Genomic DNA, 21,213 nt, shown 5'->3' with positions numbered 1-21,213 from the left:
ACAAAGTATCACAAAAATATTCTACATAGAATATTGCACAAAAATGCATTCAGAAAACCCCTGGTGATATTAAAGTCTGGCGTGGGATATTATTGAATATTACTTTGGCTTGTTGCATTGTTCTGTATGTTTGTAAAAAAGCAATTTGTTACCAAATTTTCATCATCTTTGACTACCCCCTAGACACTAAACCATGATGCGCCCTAGTTTTGAAGTCCAAACAAAAACAGATCGCTATTATATCCAGCTCCTATTCCTTTTTATTAAATGGTAGAATATAGGTCATTTATTATAGAAAATGATCAGTCACCAATCAATTTCATAACATCACTTTTATACCTATCTGACTTACATTTGACTCCATACATGAAAATATATTTTAAGCTTTTCATATTTATAAGATATGCAAAAAGGAAAAGGTGCTACATCAGTCATTTTTATTTATGTTTCATGCTTATTTATATTCAGATGCATTCATAAAAACTGTGTATGCAAGGATGCACTTCTTATTTTTGCATCTTTTTGTATGGACCATTTTTTTGGAACCAGTCTGGGACTCATGGACAGTCACAGTGTGATGACTTTCCTCTGTGAGAGATTTTCCCAGTAGCTTAGGGAGAATTTTTAAGACTCCTTAAGACTCTTGTGTGCCACGAAGGGTAGCGTGAAGCTTTGTCAAACTCAACGACAGCATTCGTTTGAGTGTCTGTCATGCTGTGGTGTCAAAAGATACGTCTTCACGGACGTTTCACTTGACTAGTGCTTGATAGAGTTTACTACTTATATTTCACACTTTTATTTATTTTTTTATTTTTGTCATGCCTCCTCAGCACATTGACAACACACTGTGTGAACCAAACATTTTTTTTAGGTAGCACAGCCTACTGAGATTTTTGTGGTTTTTAAAATAATGATATATCCTGATACTGTACCACTGTGTACTGACAACTCCATTTCTGACTCTGGTATCCTTCATTCATATATAACAACTGTTCGTTTACATAATTTACTTGGTATTTATATTTTTGTGGTGTGCCTATTTTGGCTCCTGGTTTGAAAAAAAGCTATTTATTTTGCTTATAATCTATTACAAAAGTGTCATTTGTGTAGGAGGACATAAATCCTCACAGTGGACAGAATTCTAACAGATGTCTGTTTTCACTGGAAAGGAAATTGGTATTGTTGACTAGCTAAGCTTTCACAAATTATAGCCTATTGATTTGTACTTACACTTAGAAGTAGAGGACGGCTCTCTTTGACTGCTCCCACACAACCAAGACAACCAATCACCATGATGATGGTTCCCACAGCAATGAGGACATTGGCAGCCGAGAGAGAGGGTAAGGAGGATGAGAGAGTGGCGAAGTTTCCCTGGGTAACCGACAGCCACACCCCCACTCCTAGTATTCCACATCCCCCCAACTGTGTGAGAGATAGAAAGAGGCAGAGAGAGAGAAAATATATATATAACATATATAACAGTGAAATTCCTATTGCTACAATTACGAGAGCAAGAAAGTTTGTGAATGATTTTGAATTGCCTGGATTTTTGAAAGAACAGCTCAGAAAATAATGAGAAAATTTTTTGAAAATATGACCTTCTTCTATGTCATTATAAATCAATAAAAGTAACAAATAATTTATACAGTTTTCATTGACCCACTGGTTTAATAGGTTAACTAATCAAAGCTACTGATGGTATGTACGCCTCTAGTTAAAGGATCTTTTTCAGAAAGGAAAACAAGAGTTATGTGATTCAACAAGCTCAAGTGGTAGTTTGAAGTGAAAAAACTAAATAGATTAAAATAGAATTTCTAAAAACAGTCAGGCAGAGTTTGAAAATGAAGGAAATTCAGCACCATTGTCACTGTGCCTAGGAGTTGGTCTGCTACAAAGAGCAGTACACATGCACGCTATAGAACTTCCAAACAAGACTCTCTAGGGTGACATCTAAGGAGCTACAGGTCTCCCATGCACTAAAGGCATGTTCATGAGACCATAAGGGAGGATACTGTGAATAACGCAGTCCTTCTCTCCAATAAAGGATTGCTAGCCATCTTCAGTTTGCTGAAGTCCTTATCATTATTAGAGCAATTCTTGGTTCCATAAATTGAACTTTATGGTTAATGTACACAGAATTATATGTAAAAAACACTGTACCCAAAACACTGCATTTCCCCAACCATTAAAATCTCAAAATCTGAAGTATGATAGAGGGAATATAACAGTGACTGCTTTGCTGAACAGAGGAAATTCGGTATTTTATTTGAAGTCCTCACTTCAATCACAGGGCAAAGAAACAAGGCATCCCAAAATCATGCATAAAATGAAACTGTTTCATATGGAAAGATATGCCAAAATACTGCATTGAAGAACAACTCATCATACAGAAACATGTAATTGAAGTTATTGCCAGCTACCAAAAAAAAGGTAGCACTAAATACAAGAGGTACAAAATTTGAAGGTAAGGTTGCTGGATCTCAGTAACAAGGTTTACTTTGACTGCTACTGTACAACTGTTCTCACTTACCCCCCCCCCCCCCCCCCCCCCAACACACACACACAACATTTGATCATTTTTAAAAATTGAAACATTAAAATAAGATAAATTCTGCATACAGTAGCCTAAAAAGTCTTCTAACATTCTGTGAATCGTTCCTCTGTTAGTGGTAAAAATGTGTACAATACAGATTCTTTTCAACCCCCTCCCCCATCCCTCACACAAAGGGATTGTCTTCTCTCCCTCTCTCTCTCCCTCTAATGCTGCCTCTACCAGTGAAGAGGATAAAATCAGTAGCGATGCTCTTGCAGAGCAGAGCATGTGTCTGAATTCCTGCTCCAGCATTCTGTGCATTTGGAGTGTGTGTTATCTCTGCAAAAGCCATATTCCACAGCCAGCTAGCCTTTGTCCTCTGATTCATTCTTTCCACATGCCTAATACTCATAAACTAAAAGATGTTATTAGATAGATTAGAGCTCACAGAAGAATATAAAGGATGTTCCTCTTCAAACATTTTACCATACCCTGGGGTTAGTCTTTTCAACACAGCAACATACACCTCTGCTTATAAAGTGTTCTGCTTATAAAGTAGTTCTTCTTCAACCAGAAACATAGAAGATAAAAACGTACGTATGATTTCAAACAGAGGGTCTTTTATGTTTAAATCCTAATTTATGTTAATCCCTGCCAGAGGGTTTTGCCATGAGGAAGACCTGGCGTATCTACTTGTCTTCTTCTTATTAATTTCTCATTATAACAATGGCATACCCACTCCTCTGCATTATGTGGAATCTGTCAGCAGGCTTTGGGAGAAAGGTTCAGGTTCTCCCGCTTCTGTTTTGGCTTGACCACATCCTTTGTCACCCTCCTGCTAACCTCCAACACTTGCCTTACACCTGCCTCGCTACCACGGACCTCTTACATTATGCCAAGATGCAGAGAAACTATAAAGGCTATCTGAATTGCATTTTTACTTTGTGAAGTTCTCCATGTCTTACAGTTTGCTTGTTTAGCCTCTCTCTGTTGCCTTGTTGACCTGTGTGAGCAGGACCCCACACTGGCCTGCGGCTCATCTCATTTATTTATGTTTCCAAGCAGTTACCTTGAGACTAGGCTCCTTTATTACAGCTGAGATGTGCTCATCTTACATAGAGATGAGCAGGGCCAGGGACAGAGAATATGATACTGGAATACTATAATTGCAATCGTTGCACAATGCAATAGTTTTCTACACTAGTGTTTCACCGTTGTACTCATACTGTTTGTCTATATAGAATTATGTATGCCTGGTAATAGCTAAAATTGTAAGGTACTATTTATAATAAATTATCATAGTGTCTCCTACAATTGCATGATTGTCAAAAAACATCTAAGATGAAGAGTGTGAGGCCTTTATGAGATCTACTGGTAAAGTTACTAACCTACTTGACCTGCTTTCACAAACCTTGGCATATAAAAGGTTAAAATACTACTTAGAGACTGAGGCTACATTCAAAGACTGAGTGGGCTGCATTCCATGGTGCTTTTTTTTGCTGTTAATGGGTTACAGTATCATGGTCTCTTTGAGTTTTGCTTTGTTTGGTCTTACCACAGTTACTGTTGCTCTGAGCTGGTAATGAAAACTCAGGCAATGTAAAGATGGCTCTGGGCTCTGCTACTGATGTCATTTACAGTGTCTCATAAATAAGAGATGGGTGAGAGTTTCACTCTGGATCGGGCTGCTGGGAGAATCTATCAGCAGTGTGTAGATAGGTTCCAAATTAACAGGGATCTAATGCTCTCTCCGAGCACCTTTTAGGGACCAGACCAGCTCTCGTGCAACATCACTAAACACTGCAATAATGTAGACAGCATGCACGTACACATGCATACACACACACACACACACACACACACACACACACACACACACACTTATTTACTGTGTCCTCTGAGTGGCATCTCCTGCTATGCTGGCAAAATGTACTACACTTTTATTAAAATGGATTTTCATGTAGTCTATGTAAACCCTACAAATAAACTGCCGATTCAGGAGACATAGGTGAAGACATAGGAGATGATGCAAAACACAGAAAACTATGAGATCTATTGTTGAGAATATGAAAGAAAGGGTAAGTACTGAAAAAGCAGATATACAGGAAGGAGACAGTGAGAAAAATAAGTAGGAATGAGAGAGAGAAAGGGAGAGAAAGACAGAGAAAGGGAGGGAGGGATTAAAATCAATAATGTTTTAATGATCATGGAGTTCACCTTTCTTTTTCCATCTCTCTCAGCAGTACAGAAAAAAAACACAACTACCAACACACACAAGCCACAAAAGTATATTGTAAGCCACAAATTATATACTGTAAACAAGGGAAAATGCACAGCCCATATATAGCCCATACTGTAAGTCAGATGGTCAGATGCTGTGGGAAGATGTTTTATATTAAATCTGCAAGAGAGCTCACCCGTGTGCCCACATTCACTCGCCTGCTTATATTCATATGCAGAAGCTCACTGAATACATGTTTTATAGAGGTAATGTAAGTATAGGAGAAGACTCAGACTTGTTGCCCTATTTAAGGCAGTAATACTCATCACAGTGGTGGTTTACTAGTCATGTATTTACTGATACATTTTCCACTGATGATTGCCTAAAGCTTGGAGTTATCATGTCTGTTCTGTTGTGGCAGTGTTTCATCTGCATGAAATGTCAAGGCCAGTCACTTTCGATGAGATGCGACCAAGATGCAGTGAGAATGACAAAACATCACTCTTTAAGGGAAAGCTAGGAAACATGACACTTCTGTTCATCCCATGGAATCCACATGAAGTAGTTTATGGGTTGCACACAAACAAAACCCAAACCTGAGGTGAGATGTGGAGGGAGAGAGAGAACAGGTGAGATGTGAAAAGAGAGAGAGACAGACATATTATCTGTCCAAATTTCCTCATTTTGTGTTATTAAGACTGAGAATGCACTGAGGGGTGTGAGTAGTTTCATCAATAAAATGTTAAGATTCCTTAAGGCCCTTTTCCTTGATGCATTAAATTTAATCTCAGTAAATCCTTAATAAAATTAGTTCCAACTTATTGGATGACAAGAGTTTTCCTCTAGCCATGCGTTGTGTATGAATGCAGATGCTATTTATGTCTGTACAACTACAGGTATATCAAAATATCCTTATGTAATTGTTAGACCAGTTATTTCTACACACACCACGCAGTGCTCCACTCTCATTGTACTCTTTCATGTACATGGACAAAGACAGCCAATATACCTACCATCCTACTTTTTTGGCTTTCTCTTCTCACCATCTCCTCCTCTCCTCTCAACACCATTCCCATCCCTTAATAATCTGGTGTCGGCACTACTTTCCCCTGGTGAGGAATCTGCCTGTGTAAACAGCTCATTCTGTGCAGTTCCTTCTGGCCCGTGCAGACCAGCTGGAGCATTAGGGAGAGAGTAGGAAGGGGATTAGCCCAATGGGGCTGGACCTCGGTCTACTGTAAGACGACAGAGGGAGTGGAGTGAGAGAGTGTGAGGGGGGAACAGACATGCAGAAATTATACTAGAGACATCATGCTGAATAATTTATCTACTCAGGAATCTTCCATATGATAGCAGTGGATACAGTACAAAGGCTTTCAAAGGGTTTCCTGGATTTAGCACTGAACAGATCAAAGTAGATGAGCTGAATAAGACAGCAAAGCATGGCTCTTCTACTGGAGACAGGGCCAGTCTGTTGTGAACCACAAGACCAGATACAGCCACCTGGCATATGTTGCTTAAAATGAAGCACATGCAATGAAGCCATATGGCTAGCCTTGTTCCGCAACACTGAAATATAGTTTTCTGTTTGAGGAAATGATTGCTGGAAACAGGATCTCACTGTTGCTCTATATATAGTAATTCAGAATAAAATAGTAATTCATGCATATATTACATAAATTATTAAAAGGAGGATTTTTATGATAATATAACAACATTTTTAATATAGCACAATAATTATATGTTTTCACTGCATAATCATTCATATAAATGCATATAAAGAACCAGGAGAACTCTATAAGTGTAACTTTACATTATACTGATCATATCAACTACAGTGATAGAGAAATACAGAGTAAAAAAATCTGATGAACGTTGAATAATCACCAAATGTAATGACAAATATTAATTACAAAAATACAAACTCAAATTTCTCAATCTGTTAAAGGTTTTTGCTAATTGTATTTGCAGTTGAGGAAATTTCTGTCTTTGCAATCATAGCTGCAACCAGATTTTAAAACAACCCAGAATCATTGAAGGAAGGTCTTACAAAGAATAATTTGACCAAGTTCTCAATCCAAGGTCAATGACCAAAATATAAATAAATAACAGCTCTAAATTGTTTATTTCAACCCACTCATTATGTTTGTGCCAACTAATGCTCATGTGTTGACATCAGCGTAGTGAAATGAATTCTTAATTCTTGTAAATAATGCATTTAGCACCACAACCATCAGCACCATTTAACCATTTAGCAAAACATCAATTTTAAAAAAAGGTATAAACATCTACATGAACAAATAGCCATTTGTCTTACAATTGGTGTTATTAAAGAATTATCAAAGTGATTTAACAGGTGCTGTATTCCTGTGAATTAATCTTTTAATACCATAATCATATAATCACAGCCTTCTTAACTGTACAGCTAAATTTGCATAACTAACTACACTGATTTACACCCCTACAAATATTTGGCTGATCAGAATGGAACTTGGTTAATTAACTACTAATTTCTAAACTTTTTTTGCACAATCTGAGTTACGTATTCAGTAAGAGGAGACTGAAGAATGAAGTATATTTGTAACGGTGAGCGCTAAGGAGGGGCAAATCCAGATTCGTAGTAGTTGGAGTAGTCCAGGGTCATAGAGCCAATATGGAGATTACGGGGATACATTATAAACAAACAAACACTCGAAGGCAAGCAAGGGAAGCAGGCTATAACATAGGCTAGGAAACACGAAGGCTAGGATAACAAAACAGGAAAACACAAACAAAGGCTTTGAACCACAAACGGGCTTTCATACATCCACCAAACACACTGAACAGCAAAACCACAGACAGGGTTTAAATACATAAACTTAACAAGGTAGAAACGAGGGATGGAGAAAACAAAACTACGGCATGGAACTAAGGTACACAAGACAGGGAAAATACGGAACACGGAAGGTGGGAGGAACAAACCGTGACAGTATTCTTATGTGAAGTATACTGCTGTGTATGACAGCAATCTACAAATATCTGGAATGTTCAATCACATTCTTATCATGCCAAAGTAGCTGCAACGATAACACGGGGGTACAGTAATAACACTGTGAATTAAGAAAAAAGAGAAGAACATTAACGGACAGAACTTTTTCATTGTCCAGGTTTAAGGAATTAAAGATGAGAGTAAATTAGAAAGCAGAAATAGCCCTTGTTCTCCATGACCTTCCCTCGGGCTAGTCCTCTCCCACTAAAGCTCCGCCCTTGCACCGCACCCTCTTGTCCCATGTGGTGTTGACTACATCATCACTGCCTACATATGTGGGGCTTCTATCTGTTCCTATCTGTCTGTAAAATCTATGACAGTTTACTTGCAATGCCAAACCATACCTCTAGCCGCTTGCTTTCCCTGTGTTCAGTGCTCTGGTAGTTTTCAATTTCTTTCCCTTGTTAGCTCATTTCCTGGTTTATGATAATGGCTTTGCCTGTGATTAACTTGTCTGCTGGTTTGTTGAACCTTTCTGCATGCTCTGCCCCTGACTCTGGCAGAGTCACATCCAGCCACCTCTGGCTGCTGGTTCCTGTTATTACAAAATGCAATTACTAGCACAACACCAAATTCATGCATGCCAAATCTATTTATTTACTTATTTATTTATGCATCTACTGCCTTTGAACCAATATTTGGAACAAATAAAATAAATGTTGAGAAATTCAAATATGTAAACACACTTGCAGTTTTTGCTACATGTTCACCACACTGAAAATGTGTTTAAATATTTAATTACACCACATTGACTGCATGCATTATTCTGTAAGTAGGAATATCTAGGAATGCGTGTTACTGAGCAAGCTCAGTTTTCTATTGCTGCAGTGACACTACACTAAAGTACACTGAAAATCATGGCTGACACCAGACAAACAAATAGCGCTTTCTAAATACTCCAGTGTCTTCCACAGGCATGGTGAATTACTGTGCACAAGTCCTGAGTGACAGTGCTGTGTATGCCACGTAGTGCAATGCTGAGCTGCAGTAGGGAAGAGGTTGTTAGCTGGTGCTTGCTAAGAGACAGCTCTGATGAATGAGCACTGCGGGCCACTTATGATCTTCTCAAGGTGCTCTATGATTCAGCCGATCTGGCTCTATTCATAGCCTCTCCTCCCTCTCTCTCTCTCTCTCAGGCCTCCTGTCGCTCACACACCTGTTCCACCAACACCCCCTACCCCCCACCATTGTCAGGTAGTTTTGCTAGCATTCCACTCGCACAGCAGTGGCGCTTTTGCCCATTCTCCTGCCTTCCATTTGGACACTGCAGAGCTCCGTGTCATCATTAGCGCCCTGCTAACTCATTTATGCGACCACAAGACGTGTCTGTGTTCCTGATTCAGGTCACCTCTGACTTTCTCTCCCTCTCCCACTCTGTAGCTCTCTGTCTTTCCTCCTCTAATCTCTCTTCGGCTATTTGGATGAACGGAGGCTCACAAACTGCTCAGAAGGCCGAGAGCTACTAAACAGCCACATTGAAGGCCACGTGTGGAGCTAACTTTTGCCTCTTCCTGTAGCCACCATGCCCCTGGACCAACCCTCCAAGCAGAAAGACAGAGCCTGTCAGGCATTTCTCCTTTTTTGCCTTTTGCCTTTCACCTCCTCCTCCCTTGCTATATTTCACTCTCCCTATTACTTTCTTCATTGGCACGGCTCTGGTCAATCCCCCTTGTAATATCCCAGCTGGCATCAATGGGACGATGGGACATGTATAGTAGTTAATAAAGTCTCCTTTTTTTCATCTGTGGAAGAAAGCGTGTCTCTCATGAGCCAGAGAGAAAATGAGAGAGAAAGGGAGAGGGAAGGAGTAGGGGGAGGAGAGAGGGCCACAATTACTCATTTCCCAGTGCCCATCAGTAGACAGCTAATATGCTTCTGTTCTCTCTTTCATAGCCACATGCAAGTCTCCCAGGCAATCTCACACTACACAGAGGCAATAGTGCCCTTTCATTACCTATAAATAAGAACAGCTGTTACCACACAGTGTCATTTAGAAACCTAATGCAAACAGTAATATTATTCACTTAAAACACTTAAGTTGCCTGCTAGGTACTGTGCAAGCCAAATACAGGACTAACATTCAGGTTTGCAATTAATCAGTCTGTCAATAACAGTGTGCAGTCATTTATATTATCATTTACATCAGTGCAAAATTAAAGCAAATATACATCGTACTTCACCTATATTAAAATAAATCATACTTTAAAAGCATATTTATCTCCCAATTTCTCAGCAAGCAGCATTGCCCATTGTCCTTGAGTTGATTTTTCTCACTGAAATGCTATTTTTAATCAACACTGATCCTGCTTTTGGGAAGAGAGACAAGAGGCTCCAGTGTCGTGTGGATCCCTGAGGAGCAGAGCCCATACTGCTCAGCGTGCCAGCTGTACCGCGTCAGCCTCCTGTCAGAATGACATACGTGGGCTCCTACTCCAGGGCGACCACTGGCAGCTCTCAATCAGCTTGTTTTGCTCAGCTGAAGGCTTAGCAAGATTATGAGAGTACTGAGCTCTTGTCAATGGGCAGAGTCTACCATGCAATGCTAACGCAAAACACATGGGGGGGGGGGGTCTATTTCAGATCTTAGAAATCAGAAGCACACGTAACCTGAGCATGCAAGTAGCTATGTGCTGGCTGAATCTGAGGTGTCAGGCAGTTGTGGTTCAGTGGTTTAGGTGTGCAGGGGTCAGACTGACAGCTGTGTATGCAACTGTGCCACATTCACTTGTTTATAGGTTCTAGGTTTTGCACCTTGGCCCAGGTGTGTTGTGACAAAGTCTGTTATAACAGAGTTTCTTTTAAATAAACAACTGAGAATGTTCAGATAAACCTAAGCAGACGGGGTCCTTAAAACTTGAAATGTTATCAAATGAATTGCACTTAGTATGAGAAAGTGCAAAACAGAAGGCTGAAACTTCAGGTGTCATGGACAATTCTTGAGCTCAGAAACTCTCAGATATTACTCTCAGGCATTATGTAACTAGTGTCAAATCAGCAGTATTCGCTAATATTAAAAAGACAAAAATCTTATTTCATGTACCTAAAAAATTATTTTACCTTGGAAAAAAAAATAACTGCAGTGAAATAACTAATGCATTGCCCAATGGTAACAAATACAGTGCCTAACACACAATCTTCAGAACACCATTCAAGTGTGGCAGGGTTTCAAGGTCAGGCCAGTGGTTGTATAGGTAAGCCTATTCAGCACTAGCTTTTCAATGCAGTGCTCTTCTACATTTTAGAAGCACGTCCAGCTTTTTTCCACAGGCAGTAGTTTATTTCATAGCATTTTTAGTAGAGCTTCATAGCCTTCTTTTACAGCCATGATTTTTAGCTGAGCTTTGATATGAGCTGAAGGATGTTGCTCTTAAAAGCCTATAAAAGTTTTATAGAATCATGTAATTGTTTTATGCATGTTACTGAAATTAGTTTTTTCAGCAAGTTCTATGTGACTCTGCCAAACATTGCTTCAGATTTTGGGGCAAAGTGTTTATCCTGGTTTTTACTGTAGGCTGTTGCATTTCTTTGTCTTATTATTAGCACACACTGTAAAAGCTTTGTGCATATCATTGAATTCCAGGAGATACAATATCACCTAAATCTCCTTCTTGAGGAATATTGATCGGTTTTTTCCTGCAAGTCACAATTGTGAACAAAAATATGATCCAAGCACTCACATGGAATTTGGAACTGGCTCCCCAGTGTACAACACATGCTGTTGTTTACACCTAATGTACACAAATGTACAACTAATTATAAAGTTCACCTAAATTGGAAATGAACAACCGTAACACACTGAATTCCTTTTGTTAAGTGGATCGAATCTGATACACCTCAGAAATAAATCTATCCTTTAATAGCCATCAATGTAAAAAAAAAAAAACAGAACAGAAATCTTAACATCTCAGTGTTTAGAGAATCCCCTATAAAGCTAACACATCTTAGTACAGAGAATTAGGTGGTCATCAAGTTTAGATGTGAAATTATAAGTACCAGATACCATTTCATATCAGTATACATCAGTGTAAGTTAAATTAGACATCCTTCTGGACCTCTGGGTGTTTGGTGATAAGCTTACATTGTGCAAATAGTGCTGAGGAAGCACCAGTTTACCTGTAAGAATCCAAATCTGAACTATTATCCAAGAAAATGAAGAAATCACATATAAACCAATGTCACTTCTGTGCTATGAAAAAATTCCAGTATATATGTACACGGTCTAAAAATGAAAAAGCAATATTATTTATTTATATGCCTATATATATATATATATATATATATATATATATATATATATATATATATATATATATATATATATATATATATATACAGAATAATATGGTGGCAAGCCACAGTGAAATATCTCTGGTTGAATTATGTATTAAGTCAAGGTCTGATAGCAATTAAATTACTAAAAGTCTTTTAAAATGTCATATTGCTCCTCACAAAGAGCCTCAGGCTTATAAGGCAGCACAACAGACAGGATACTTTTGAGTAATAGTTACTTACTCCTGATTTGAAACTATCAACACAGGCCTACCTGATATTCAAACTAATGGTAAACTAATATGGATGTGCTCACAGTAATTCCTTTTAAAGCTATTACAGTTAACATCTGGTGCCCTATTAGTACTGAAAAATGACTATAAAGTCTTTAGTCTATACATGTAAATGTAAGTCTATAATCTTATATCAGACAAAACACTAAATATTACATATTACAAAGCACATGCATCAGTCTTGCATAAAATGAATTTAAAGCATTTTGAACTCAAAGCCACTGACAGGTGTTCATCCCTGACAACTGTTCTGATAGAAGAAAAGATTCATGTCAAAATGGTTATGAGTGATTTTGTTTCATGTCACAAAATACAGTTCAGCAAAGCTCTTTATTGGATAAGAATGGCCAGACTTTGTATCAACTGAAATATGCTCATGGAGTATTGCATGCTAAAGGTAAATATTGGGGGAAAGGTTACATGTGTTTCTACCCTGAAAGAAAGAAAGAAAGAAAGAAAGAAAGAAAGAAAGAAAGAAAGAAAGAAAGAAAGAACGAAAGAAAGGTCACAATACGTTCCTCCATCTTCGTCACTGCTTTGGTTGGGACAAAGACACAGAGATGCTCATTTAACAGATCTCTTTTCTGAGATCTTTAGCTGTAACATCTGATGGCTGACACCCGCTCCCCCCAGCATGCAGTGAAATACCACCTCCATTTCAGCCTTAAGCGATGGCAGAGCAACAGAATGGGTCTGTAGCTTAGCCAGATTTTCTGACCTTTTGACTCTTGTCACCATCCTCCTTGATAAAAGCAAACCACATTGTCCCGTGTGACGTGCAACATATAGCATTAGCCAATATAACCCTAGCAGAGAAAAGCCAAACACTGCCAGATTTACTGACCTTTTCAGTGCATGGCATCACTGTCTTTGGTTTGAATAAAGGACCAGAGGCACTTACCTACTGCCAGTGTCAAAAATGCATTACAGGGAAAGGCATTGTCTATGGGCATTAAGCCGAGCCTATAGTGATAGGCAACCACTGTGTTTTGACCTAGATTAGCAGGAGAGTAAAAATAACATCTAAGCATGCTCCCGCTCCATCTCACAGATCCTAGACCTGTCTTCAACTGTCTATTGTATTCTGCCTCCTGTTCTCTCTAACACACACACACACACACACACACACACACATACACACACACACACACACACACACACACACAACATTGGCAACATTAACAAGATTAATTAGTAAGTGTTGGTGTTGAGTGTGGAATGAAGTGGCTGGTTCTTGTTAGGACCCTGTGAGGGATTGCTTTTAGTGTGATTTGCAGCACTGAAGCATTAAATATTCCAGCCTGTTTGGGAATGTCATTGATACTGCAGTTGAGGGTTATATCTAAGGCAAAAAGACTCTTTTGTTTGTTGCTCATCTGCTAAAAAGCACCCACAAGTCCAGCTCAGTGTAGATACCAATTTGTTAGAGCAGAGAATATGTGAGTGTGTGCATGTGCTGGCGTTTCCGTGTGTATATGTGATATGTGTGAGTATGTTTTTGTGAGGGGGAAGGACATGAGTAATGGTATTTACATGAGTATTTACTTCTACATGAGTAATGGTATTTAGCTTCAGTAAGTGAGAATTTGCTAGACCACACTTAAATATGAGTGGCCCCTCGTATACAAAAAAGGTAAAGTGACAGAGAGTTCTTGGGCCACAGGCTAACCGTATTCCCTGATCTGTAAGTCCTGCACACGCTCTGTGAGGTGTGTGTGTGTGTGTGTGTGTGTGTGTGTGTGTGTGTGTGTGTGTGTGTGTGTGTGTGTGTGTGTGTGTGTGTGTGTGTGTGCGCATGTGTGTTCATAAATGCATGTGCTGTGTGTGCTGTGCATGTCATACCCCTCAAAAAATCCCTACCTAGCAAAGTGCTTCTTCTCATATTAACCCTAATTTGGCTATTGGAGGCTTTGTCCATTGGTAATCTCTAATAGTAGTTGCTTAGAAAGACGGATGTATCTGTGTTTTGAGCCTATCCTCCCTCTAATCACATAGGGACTGGCCCCTTTCAGATGGTTGTAGACCCCCCCCCCCCCCCCCCGCTCAATAGATGAGCCCATCCAGTGGTGACAAGCTGTCATTTAAGCTGCACAAGGGTCACTTCAGTCCCAGAGGCAACCCATGCACACCAGCAGAATTACAATCCCCGGTGTCAAAGGCTTGTACTTTATTACTAATGGGTACTTATCCCCCACAATGCTCTTAAACACCCAAGAAACATTTCCACAAACACTCTGGATCAAATATTTGTAGTGATCTTGTGGGAGAACATGCAGACACTGTTAATGGCAATATTCTATCAGCACACACAGCCATGCACTCATGTAGTTACATACTGCACTCAGTACAGGAAATGAATTTGCGTGTGAGGAGTTGCATGCTAGACTAATCTGACACTCTAGGGTGGTCTACAAGGAGACAGACACAGCATTTGACCTTATATCACTATTACTGTTGTAGTTATGTATACTATTCACAGACACTTTCTGTCTGCATCTCTCTCTCTATCACACACACACACACACACACACACACACACACAGGTTAGAATGAGGACAATGAAAAAAAGGAAAATACAGACTGCTTCATTGCAAGGTCAGGGTAGCATCAGGTAGAAAGCATCATGTAGAAAGACACTAAGGTTAGAGTAAGAAGAGGACACCATGTCCTGGAAAAAGACAAATACTACTTTTTGGCATCAAAGACCATCTACTTAAAAAATATACTCATAATTGTAATTTGCACAGTATACAGAAAAACATTCACATGCCATCAGGGACCAAAAATCAACTGAAGGACGAGAGGAATCTCCCTTTTGTATTTTCTGCATACCTCTTCTTTACTCTTTGGGAAGTTTAATAAAACCAAGACAAGCACTGTAGAGAGGGATTCACATACAAAACAGCAGACACAGAGATTCTTGCAGTGAAGTGAGACAGAGAAGATAACACTGCACACACAGTGTGGGGATGGGAGATCTGACCTGATATGCAGGTAATAATGCCAGCAAATGTCTGTCTCTCTCTCTCTCTCTCTCTCTCTCTCTCTCTCTCACACACACGCACACACACGTACACACACATGTGCACACACACTCACACACACTCACACACACTCACACTGTCAGAGTGCTAGATGTGTTTGTTTTGTACTCACCCAGAAGAGCAGGTTGAAGAAGACCATGGCATAGCGCAGGGCCCTCATGCAGCCCTCGGCCATCCTGCAGCGGCGTAGCTCTAAGAGGAAGATGAAGGAGAGGTCCAGGTAAAACACCACGTACTTCCTGCCCTGTGCCGTACCATAGCCGGCCTTGGCTGTCTGAGGTCCTGGCGCTGCACGGAAACCAAAGCCAAAGAGCCCGCCGCGGGGCTCCTGCTCGCCATTGTAGTGCCCACGTGGTGAGCCCGCCTTGCTGTCCAGAGATGGGCTACGACGGTACGGAGTCTCGTCTGTGCTTGATCGCCGCATTTTGTGGTCAGGGGCTGGTGCTGGCACCGGGGCCCCCAAGGGCCAAATGATCCCCATGTTGGCAAACACTCAGCACCAAATGAAAGAAAAAAATTAAATATGCAAAATATGGGGAAACAAGGCAATCTTTGTGTTTAGCTGGCCACGGTCATGTGTGTCTTCATGATGAAAAATTCACATAACTCAAATGACTTTAGAATGTTTCAGTATGTCCTAGAGTCAAACAGCTTTAGTTCTTCTAAAAAGGTATTTTCTCTCCTGAGTCAAACTGCATAACCTTAACTGAATCCGACAGAGGGCCAACCACACCCTCATGAGTCGGTCAAATCTCAGGTGAGCTCTGCTCCATTATTCTCCCATCAGGTCATGTTCCCTAGTCCTCCAACGCTGCATGCAACTCCAACACGAATAGCTGGTATTAAAGCTTCAGTATGACACCAGCTCGGGCACTCAAGCAGATGATAATCTCCTCACTTTGACAGGGTGCTGGAAGGAACCTCAGCATGCAGCTTGGAGACAGGTGTGAAGACAGCTTACCACTCTATCATAAAGCCTTCTACCATCCACCCGAAGCCCACGCGCGCTTCTCTCTGCTAAGCCATTCATGCATACACATACACACATGCATGCATGCACTCACACTTTCTCTCTCTCCCACACACACACACACGTAGACATACACGTACACCGCAGCTTTTGGCAGAATGAAATCAGATATGTGCTGCCACTAAAGCCTGTGCCATGACTTTCTCGCACCAGCTGAACTTAAGTGATGGCACAAGCACACAGATGGACAGACGATCGACCAAGAGAATTAAAACGCAAATGGAAGCAACGTAGCCAAAAATCCTCAAATGCAGCAGGCAGGCTTCTGTTTTCCTGTGTCGAGGCTCATCTTCCTAACTGCCATGTGCACATTGTTTTTTTCCTTATACTCTTTCTTTTCTCAATCCTCTGCACCTGTCTCCTGCCCTGTCTTCCTTTTCTGACTGGAAAGGTTAAACTGCCTCTTCTGTTTTTTCTTGCTTTCTTTTGCTTTTAAATCTGCTCTCACTCCCAACCTTAACCCCTGGCTTTTACTCTTGCCTGATCTCTATCCTTCCACTCTGCCTCTGTCGTCCACTCTCGTTTGCTCCTGTCTTCTCCCAAAGGTGCACTTTAACATCCAGCTGTCCCAGCAGTAAGAGGCAGTGAGTTTTGAATAGGTCTGTCCCAGTGTCCTCTCCTCTATGCTGAGGCATAAGTGCTGGCTCCAGCGTCCAGGTCTGAAACGATGAAGTCGTGGCAGTGAGGCAGAAGAGTGGGCTGTATTCCTGTATTCCTCAGCACAGCAGCAATGCTGAAACAGGAGTCCAGTCAGACTGCCTCCAGCTCCCTCCTTCTCTCTCCCTCTCTGTCGCTCTCTCACTCACTCCTTCTCTCTACCTCTCTCTCTCTCTCTCTCATACGCCCACTCAGACACATGCTTCGTGCACACCATATTTCCCACCCGCCCTCTGCCTCATTGGTAACTGTCCCCAAATCCTTACAGGGTGGGGTGTCTCACAAATCATTCAGAAGTTAGCCACGCCTCCTCTGAGCTTAACCAATCCAGGGTCTCTGCTACACCCCTCCCTAACATGCTCTCTCCTCCGTTCCCTCTCTTTCTCTTCGAAGCGCAGCTACAAAGGGACCAGAGGTGGTTATTACACCAGTGATGCATATGTGATGCAGTATAGCTCGCTCTCTCTTTCATCTCATATTCTAAGCCTGTTTGTACACAAAGCCAGTGCAACATTAGAAAATGCTGCATACTATAGTCATACATTTAAAGTAGACAGTAATCTACATATAAGAGTGGATGAGTTTAGACTACTTATTCTAATATTACTGGAGTGGAAAAAAAAATCCTGGAAAGACATTAAGCAGCATTCAGTCTCATTGCAGGTCTACTGCAAGTTTCATTTTATAACAAAGATTATGAGGGGATTTATTTTCAGAACCTGTATTGAAGCGTGTGTCTGTGCTTGTGTGTGTGCTTCTGTATGTGTTTTTGTGAGTGTGCATGCTTGCATGAACGTGTGGCAGTTTGATTTCCCACTGCTGATACACTGTCATTCACTTCTTCTGCAATCACATTTAAAGGGACTGGAAACAGTTAACCAGCAACTGATGTGTGTTTTTGTGTGTACATGTGCATGTGTGTATGTGGAGCCATCTCCAGCAACAACAAATATGAAGAAATGCTTGACGAGGGTAAGGGGTGGAGATTTAAAATAATATCTCAAATACAAATGGGATTTCAAAATGGAGTATCAAATAGTCTTTATAAAAAATGAACTAAAAATCTCAAACCACTATGGTGCCCATCTGTCAAAACCTTATAGATTCTTCATATAAATTTGACACAATATGCATGCCAGCCAAAAGTTCTTCATTACTAAACAGTAATTTTAGAAGGTGCAACATTGAGAACACCCCTCAAAAAAACAAAAACAAATAATCAATTCTTCAGTGTCTAGACGGAAGCAATTATACACCTTGAAAATAGTCTGCTATGGTAAGCAGAACACATACTTTTTAATAATCTGGCATTAGGATCAGCTGTCAGTTAGTGACATGAGTTAGTTGCAATAACCCACTACCATTTAATAGTTTTAGTTAGTTATCTGTTGTAGTTGAAACAATAACTGTGTGTGCATCCTACCCTTTGTACCCTTTTTCTGTTCTAATCTACTTTGGTTCATTAGACTTATGTTAGAGTAAAATGTTTCCAAATGCTTGTTTACCATAAACAGAAAGTACTTGGGCAATATGTAAGCAGGTTTACTTCACTGTGCATATTGTGGGGGTGGCGGGGGGTAGTATTTATATATTTTGCTGCAGTATTGAATGGGATGGCTTTGCTAAGAAGTGTGAGGTAGTATATGCACATTAATCATCATAAGCGCAAATAGAATTTTTCATGAATGATGAATGAACAAAACATACACACTTCTTGCCTGCTCTCCTCTCTTTTTGTCTTTCATTTGAAAGTAACTGTAATGAAAATGGAATATTTCATAGGTTTTTGTGAGTTACATGATGAGGAATAAGGTGCGCTCTCGTGAGACAAGAATATGAAATTTGTCTTTGTTGGTCTGTGCTGTACTGTGGACTCACCATTAAATATTTCAAGGCACAAGTTAAATCATGTGCCTGGAAAGTTCATGGCATGGTTTCAGAAGTGTAAATACTGACAGGTCTGCAAATCCAGCCATTTTTCACACAAATGTCAAAATGTTTCACAACTGGAGCCTTTCAACTGTCTTGGCCATCATGTTGGCCATTACTGAGATAGCTTTTTTAAATCTCATCTTTATCTTATCTTGTTGAGGAAGGATGAAGCACAGTTGCTGAGTTGCTGCCAAGTTTAATGCGCATTTTGTGTCAAAGCACAAAGTTATTCATGAACATGTAAGCTTTCACAGGTGCAGAGCACTGGACAGCCGACAGTCATTTGTCAGATGCCAACACTGTTTTACGGATCATTCAACTAGACTGAAGCATAATAAAGAAGGATCACTTCAGCAAACCTGAGATATACTATATTGGTCATACTATTGGCAAACATGGAATTCAGCCAATGTTAACAAAGTCAGAATGATCACAGAACTGTCATTCCCTACTAATACCACTGAGCTTCACCAAACGCTAGGCACTGAGAAATAAATTCCTGTCTGGTCTCTCCACCATAAACAGACCCCATCACTGAACCACAGGAACAAACATTATAATGGTGAAGTGTTTGCTTACTTCAGCACCAGTACTGTCTTTCTATGACATCAACAAGCTCACTGTAGTCAGTACAGATCAAAATTGCTACAGACACACTGCTTTAGGAAGACCCAGATGTGCTTAGATCAGTTGCTTTCTGTTCTGAGTGCTTAGCTGTGGCTTAGGCATGTGAACAGTTTTAACATTATCCAAGGGGCTTGGATGGCATCGTTCTGCAAATTGATCACATTTAATTTGTCTTTAATAAACTCTTACAATCTTGAACAAGTGCCTTCCAGTTGCCAGTGACCGTTAATGAGACTTATGGCCTTCAGTATGGTAGCAGTACACAGGAAACAGCTAGCGGTCGTTGGCACCTTGTTGAAGAATCCACTTCAGGGAGAATTCAAGACTAATATTGAATTAGATGTTGCTGTACATATATATGAACAGTCAAACCTTCATCTCCATAGGGGATAAAAAAAAATATAAGTGCAACAGGAAATGACCCTGTACTCCAGAGAGTACTTGACCTGAGAAGATAGACAGACTGCCTTTTCCACTCTTAATGTGGGTAAGAGCCCATCTCTCGGCGTTTTAAGATAATGTGTTATATCAAGATAGGCTAGCGATTCATACATCCCAACAATAAAGGTGCTGCAGTGGAAATCATTATGGTCACCGGCAAGTGACCAAATGCAGAGAACAAGCCAGAATTTTGGTATGGTGGACTGGCATCAGCAATGATATTGCAATAACTGTAAAGTCCTCTGAATTCTGAGCAGACTCAAAGGACAGACCCACTGATCACGGCAACCCTTCCAGATGCCCCTTGGCGACTGAGCTGTGTATGTCATAGTGATGGACTGTTATTTATATATATATATATATATATATATATATATATATATATATATATATATATATATATATATATATGATATATGAATTTAAACATTTCCAGGACAAATAAGGTTTCGTGTATATTCATGTTAGGCCCCATTGTCCCCAGTCAATCAGGGCAGCTGAGACAAACAGCGAAGTGCACTCTGAAACAGACCCATTCTTAGCACCAGGTCTTAGCACCAGGTTACCCCATCAGTGCTACTGGTGTAAGGTCTGACCAGGTAATGATGGATCATCAAATTCTCATAGCTGTGCCAGTGTTAGACAAAAAGCTGAAGCCTTTACCCATCCATCATGCTGAAGTCAGACAGAGAGACCAGAAAGCCAAACAGGCAACACACTGTCCATGTTCTCCCAGAGCTATGCCAAGGACAAAGTGTTCTGATCAATCTAGAAGAAGCAAAAGGGTGGAAAGTCCTCTGAAACAAGATCATGCGTTGTCCTGACTAGGAATGATGCCATAACCAGAAGGAATCAGCGACACCTCCAACTAGTTCCAGGCAGTCCAACCACCACTGCCTCATTGAAATGGTGACCAGCCAGTTCTCAAGTACTGCCTAAGAAAGATTCAACGACCATTAGTGGATTCACAGAGTAGCTTGCAGCCACTACAGCTACCGCAAATGACAGTGACCTCCAGAGGCAGAGAGATTAAACTATCTGCTCATTGCAGGGGCCACTGATATAGTAATGTAGTTATAAAACAGCAGATTTTAGGGGTAGAATAATCCCTATGCTGCCGTGGACAAAGGGTTGTTGA

The 21,213-nt window shown here is 40.3% G+C and overlaps 1 protein-coding gene across 8 annotated transcripts in view; it reads right to left on the bottom strand.

Moving 5' to 3' along the window:
• Positions 1-21,213, bottom strand: part of tspan4a (tetraspanin 4a) — a 71,924-nt gene that overhangs the window by 27,808 nt on the left and 22,903 nt on the right. For 4 of the 8 annotated variants that reach the window (XR_014124038.1, XR_003409929.3, XR_003409930.3 and 1 more), the window contains exons 1-2: positions 15,501-17,225; positions 1,231-1,422 (exon numbers count right to left, since the gene is read on the bottom strand). Coding sequence is in view for 4 of the 8 variants with exons in the window: in XM_026999558.3 (XP_026855359.1) it covers positions 1,231-1,422; positions 15,501-15,869 (561 nt within the window). In the remaining 4 variants the exon portion in view is untranslated. Of the gene's footprint in view, positions 1-1,230; positions 1,423-15,500; positions 17,229-21,213 lie in introns of those variants that run through there. The other 4 variants (XM_026999560.3, XM_026999561.3, XM_026999562.3 and 1 more) reach the window with 2 other exon arrangements.

Source organism: Electrophorus electricus, chromosome 6 (genome assembly GCF_041902795.1).
Source record: "Electrophorus electricus isolate QZ-2024a chromosome 6, ASM4190279v1, whole genome shotgun sequence".
NCBI lineage: Eukaryota > Metazoa > Chordata > Actinopteri > Gymnotiformes > Gymnotidae > Electrophorus > Electrophorus electricus.
Note: the sequence above shows the minus strand (reverse complement) of the source record. Positions and strands in the feature narration are given on the sequence as shown.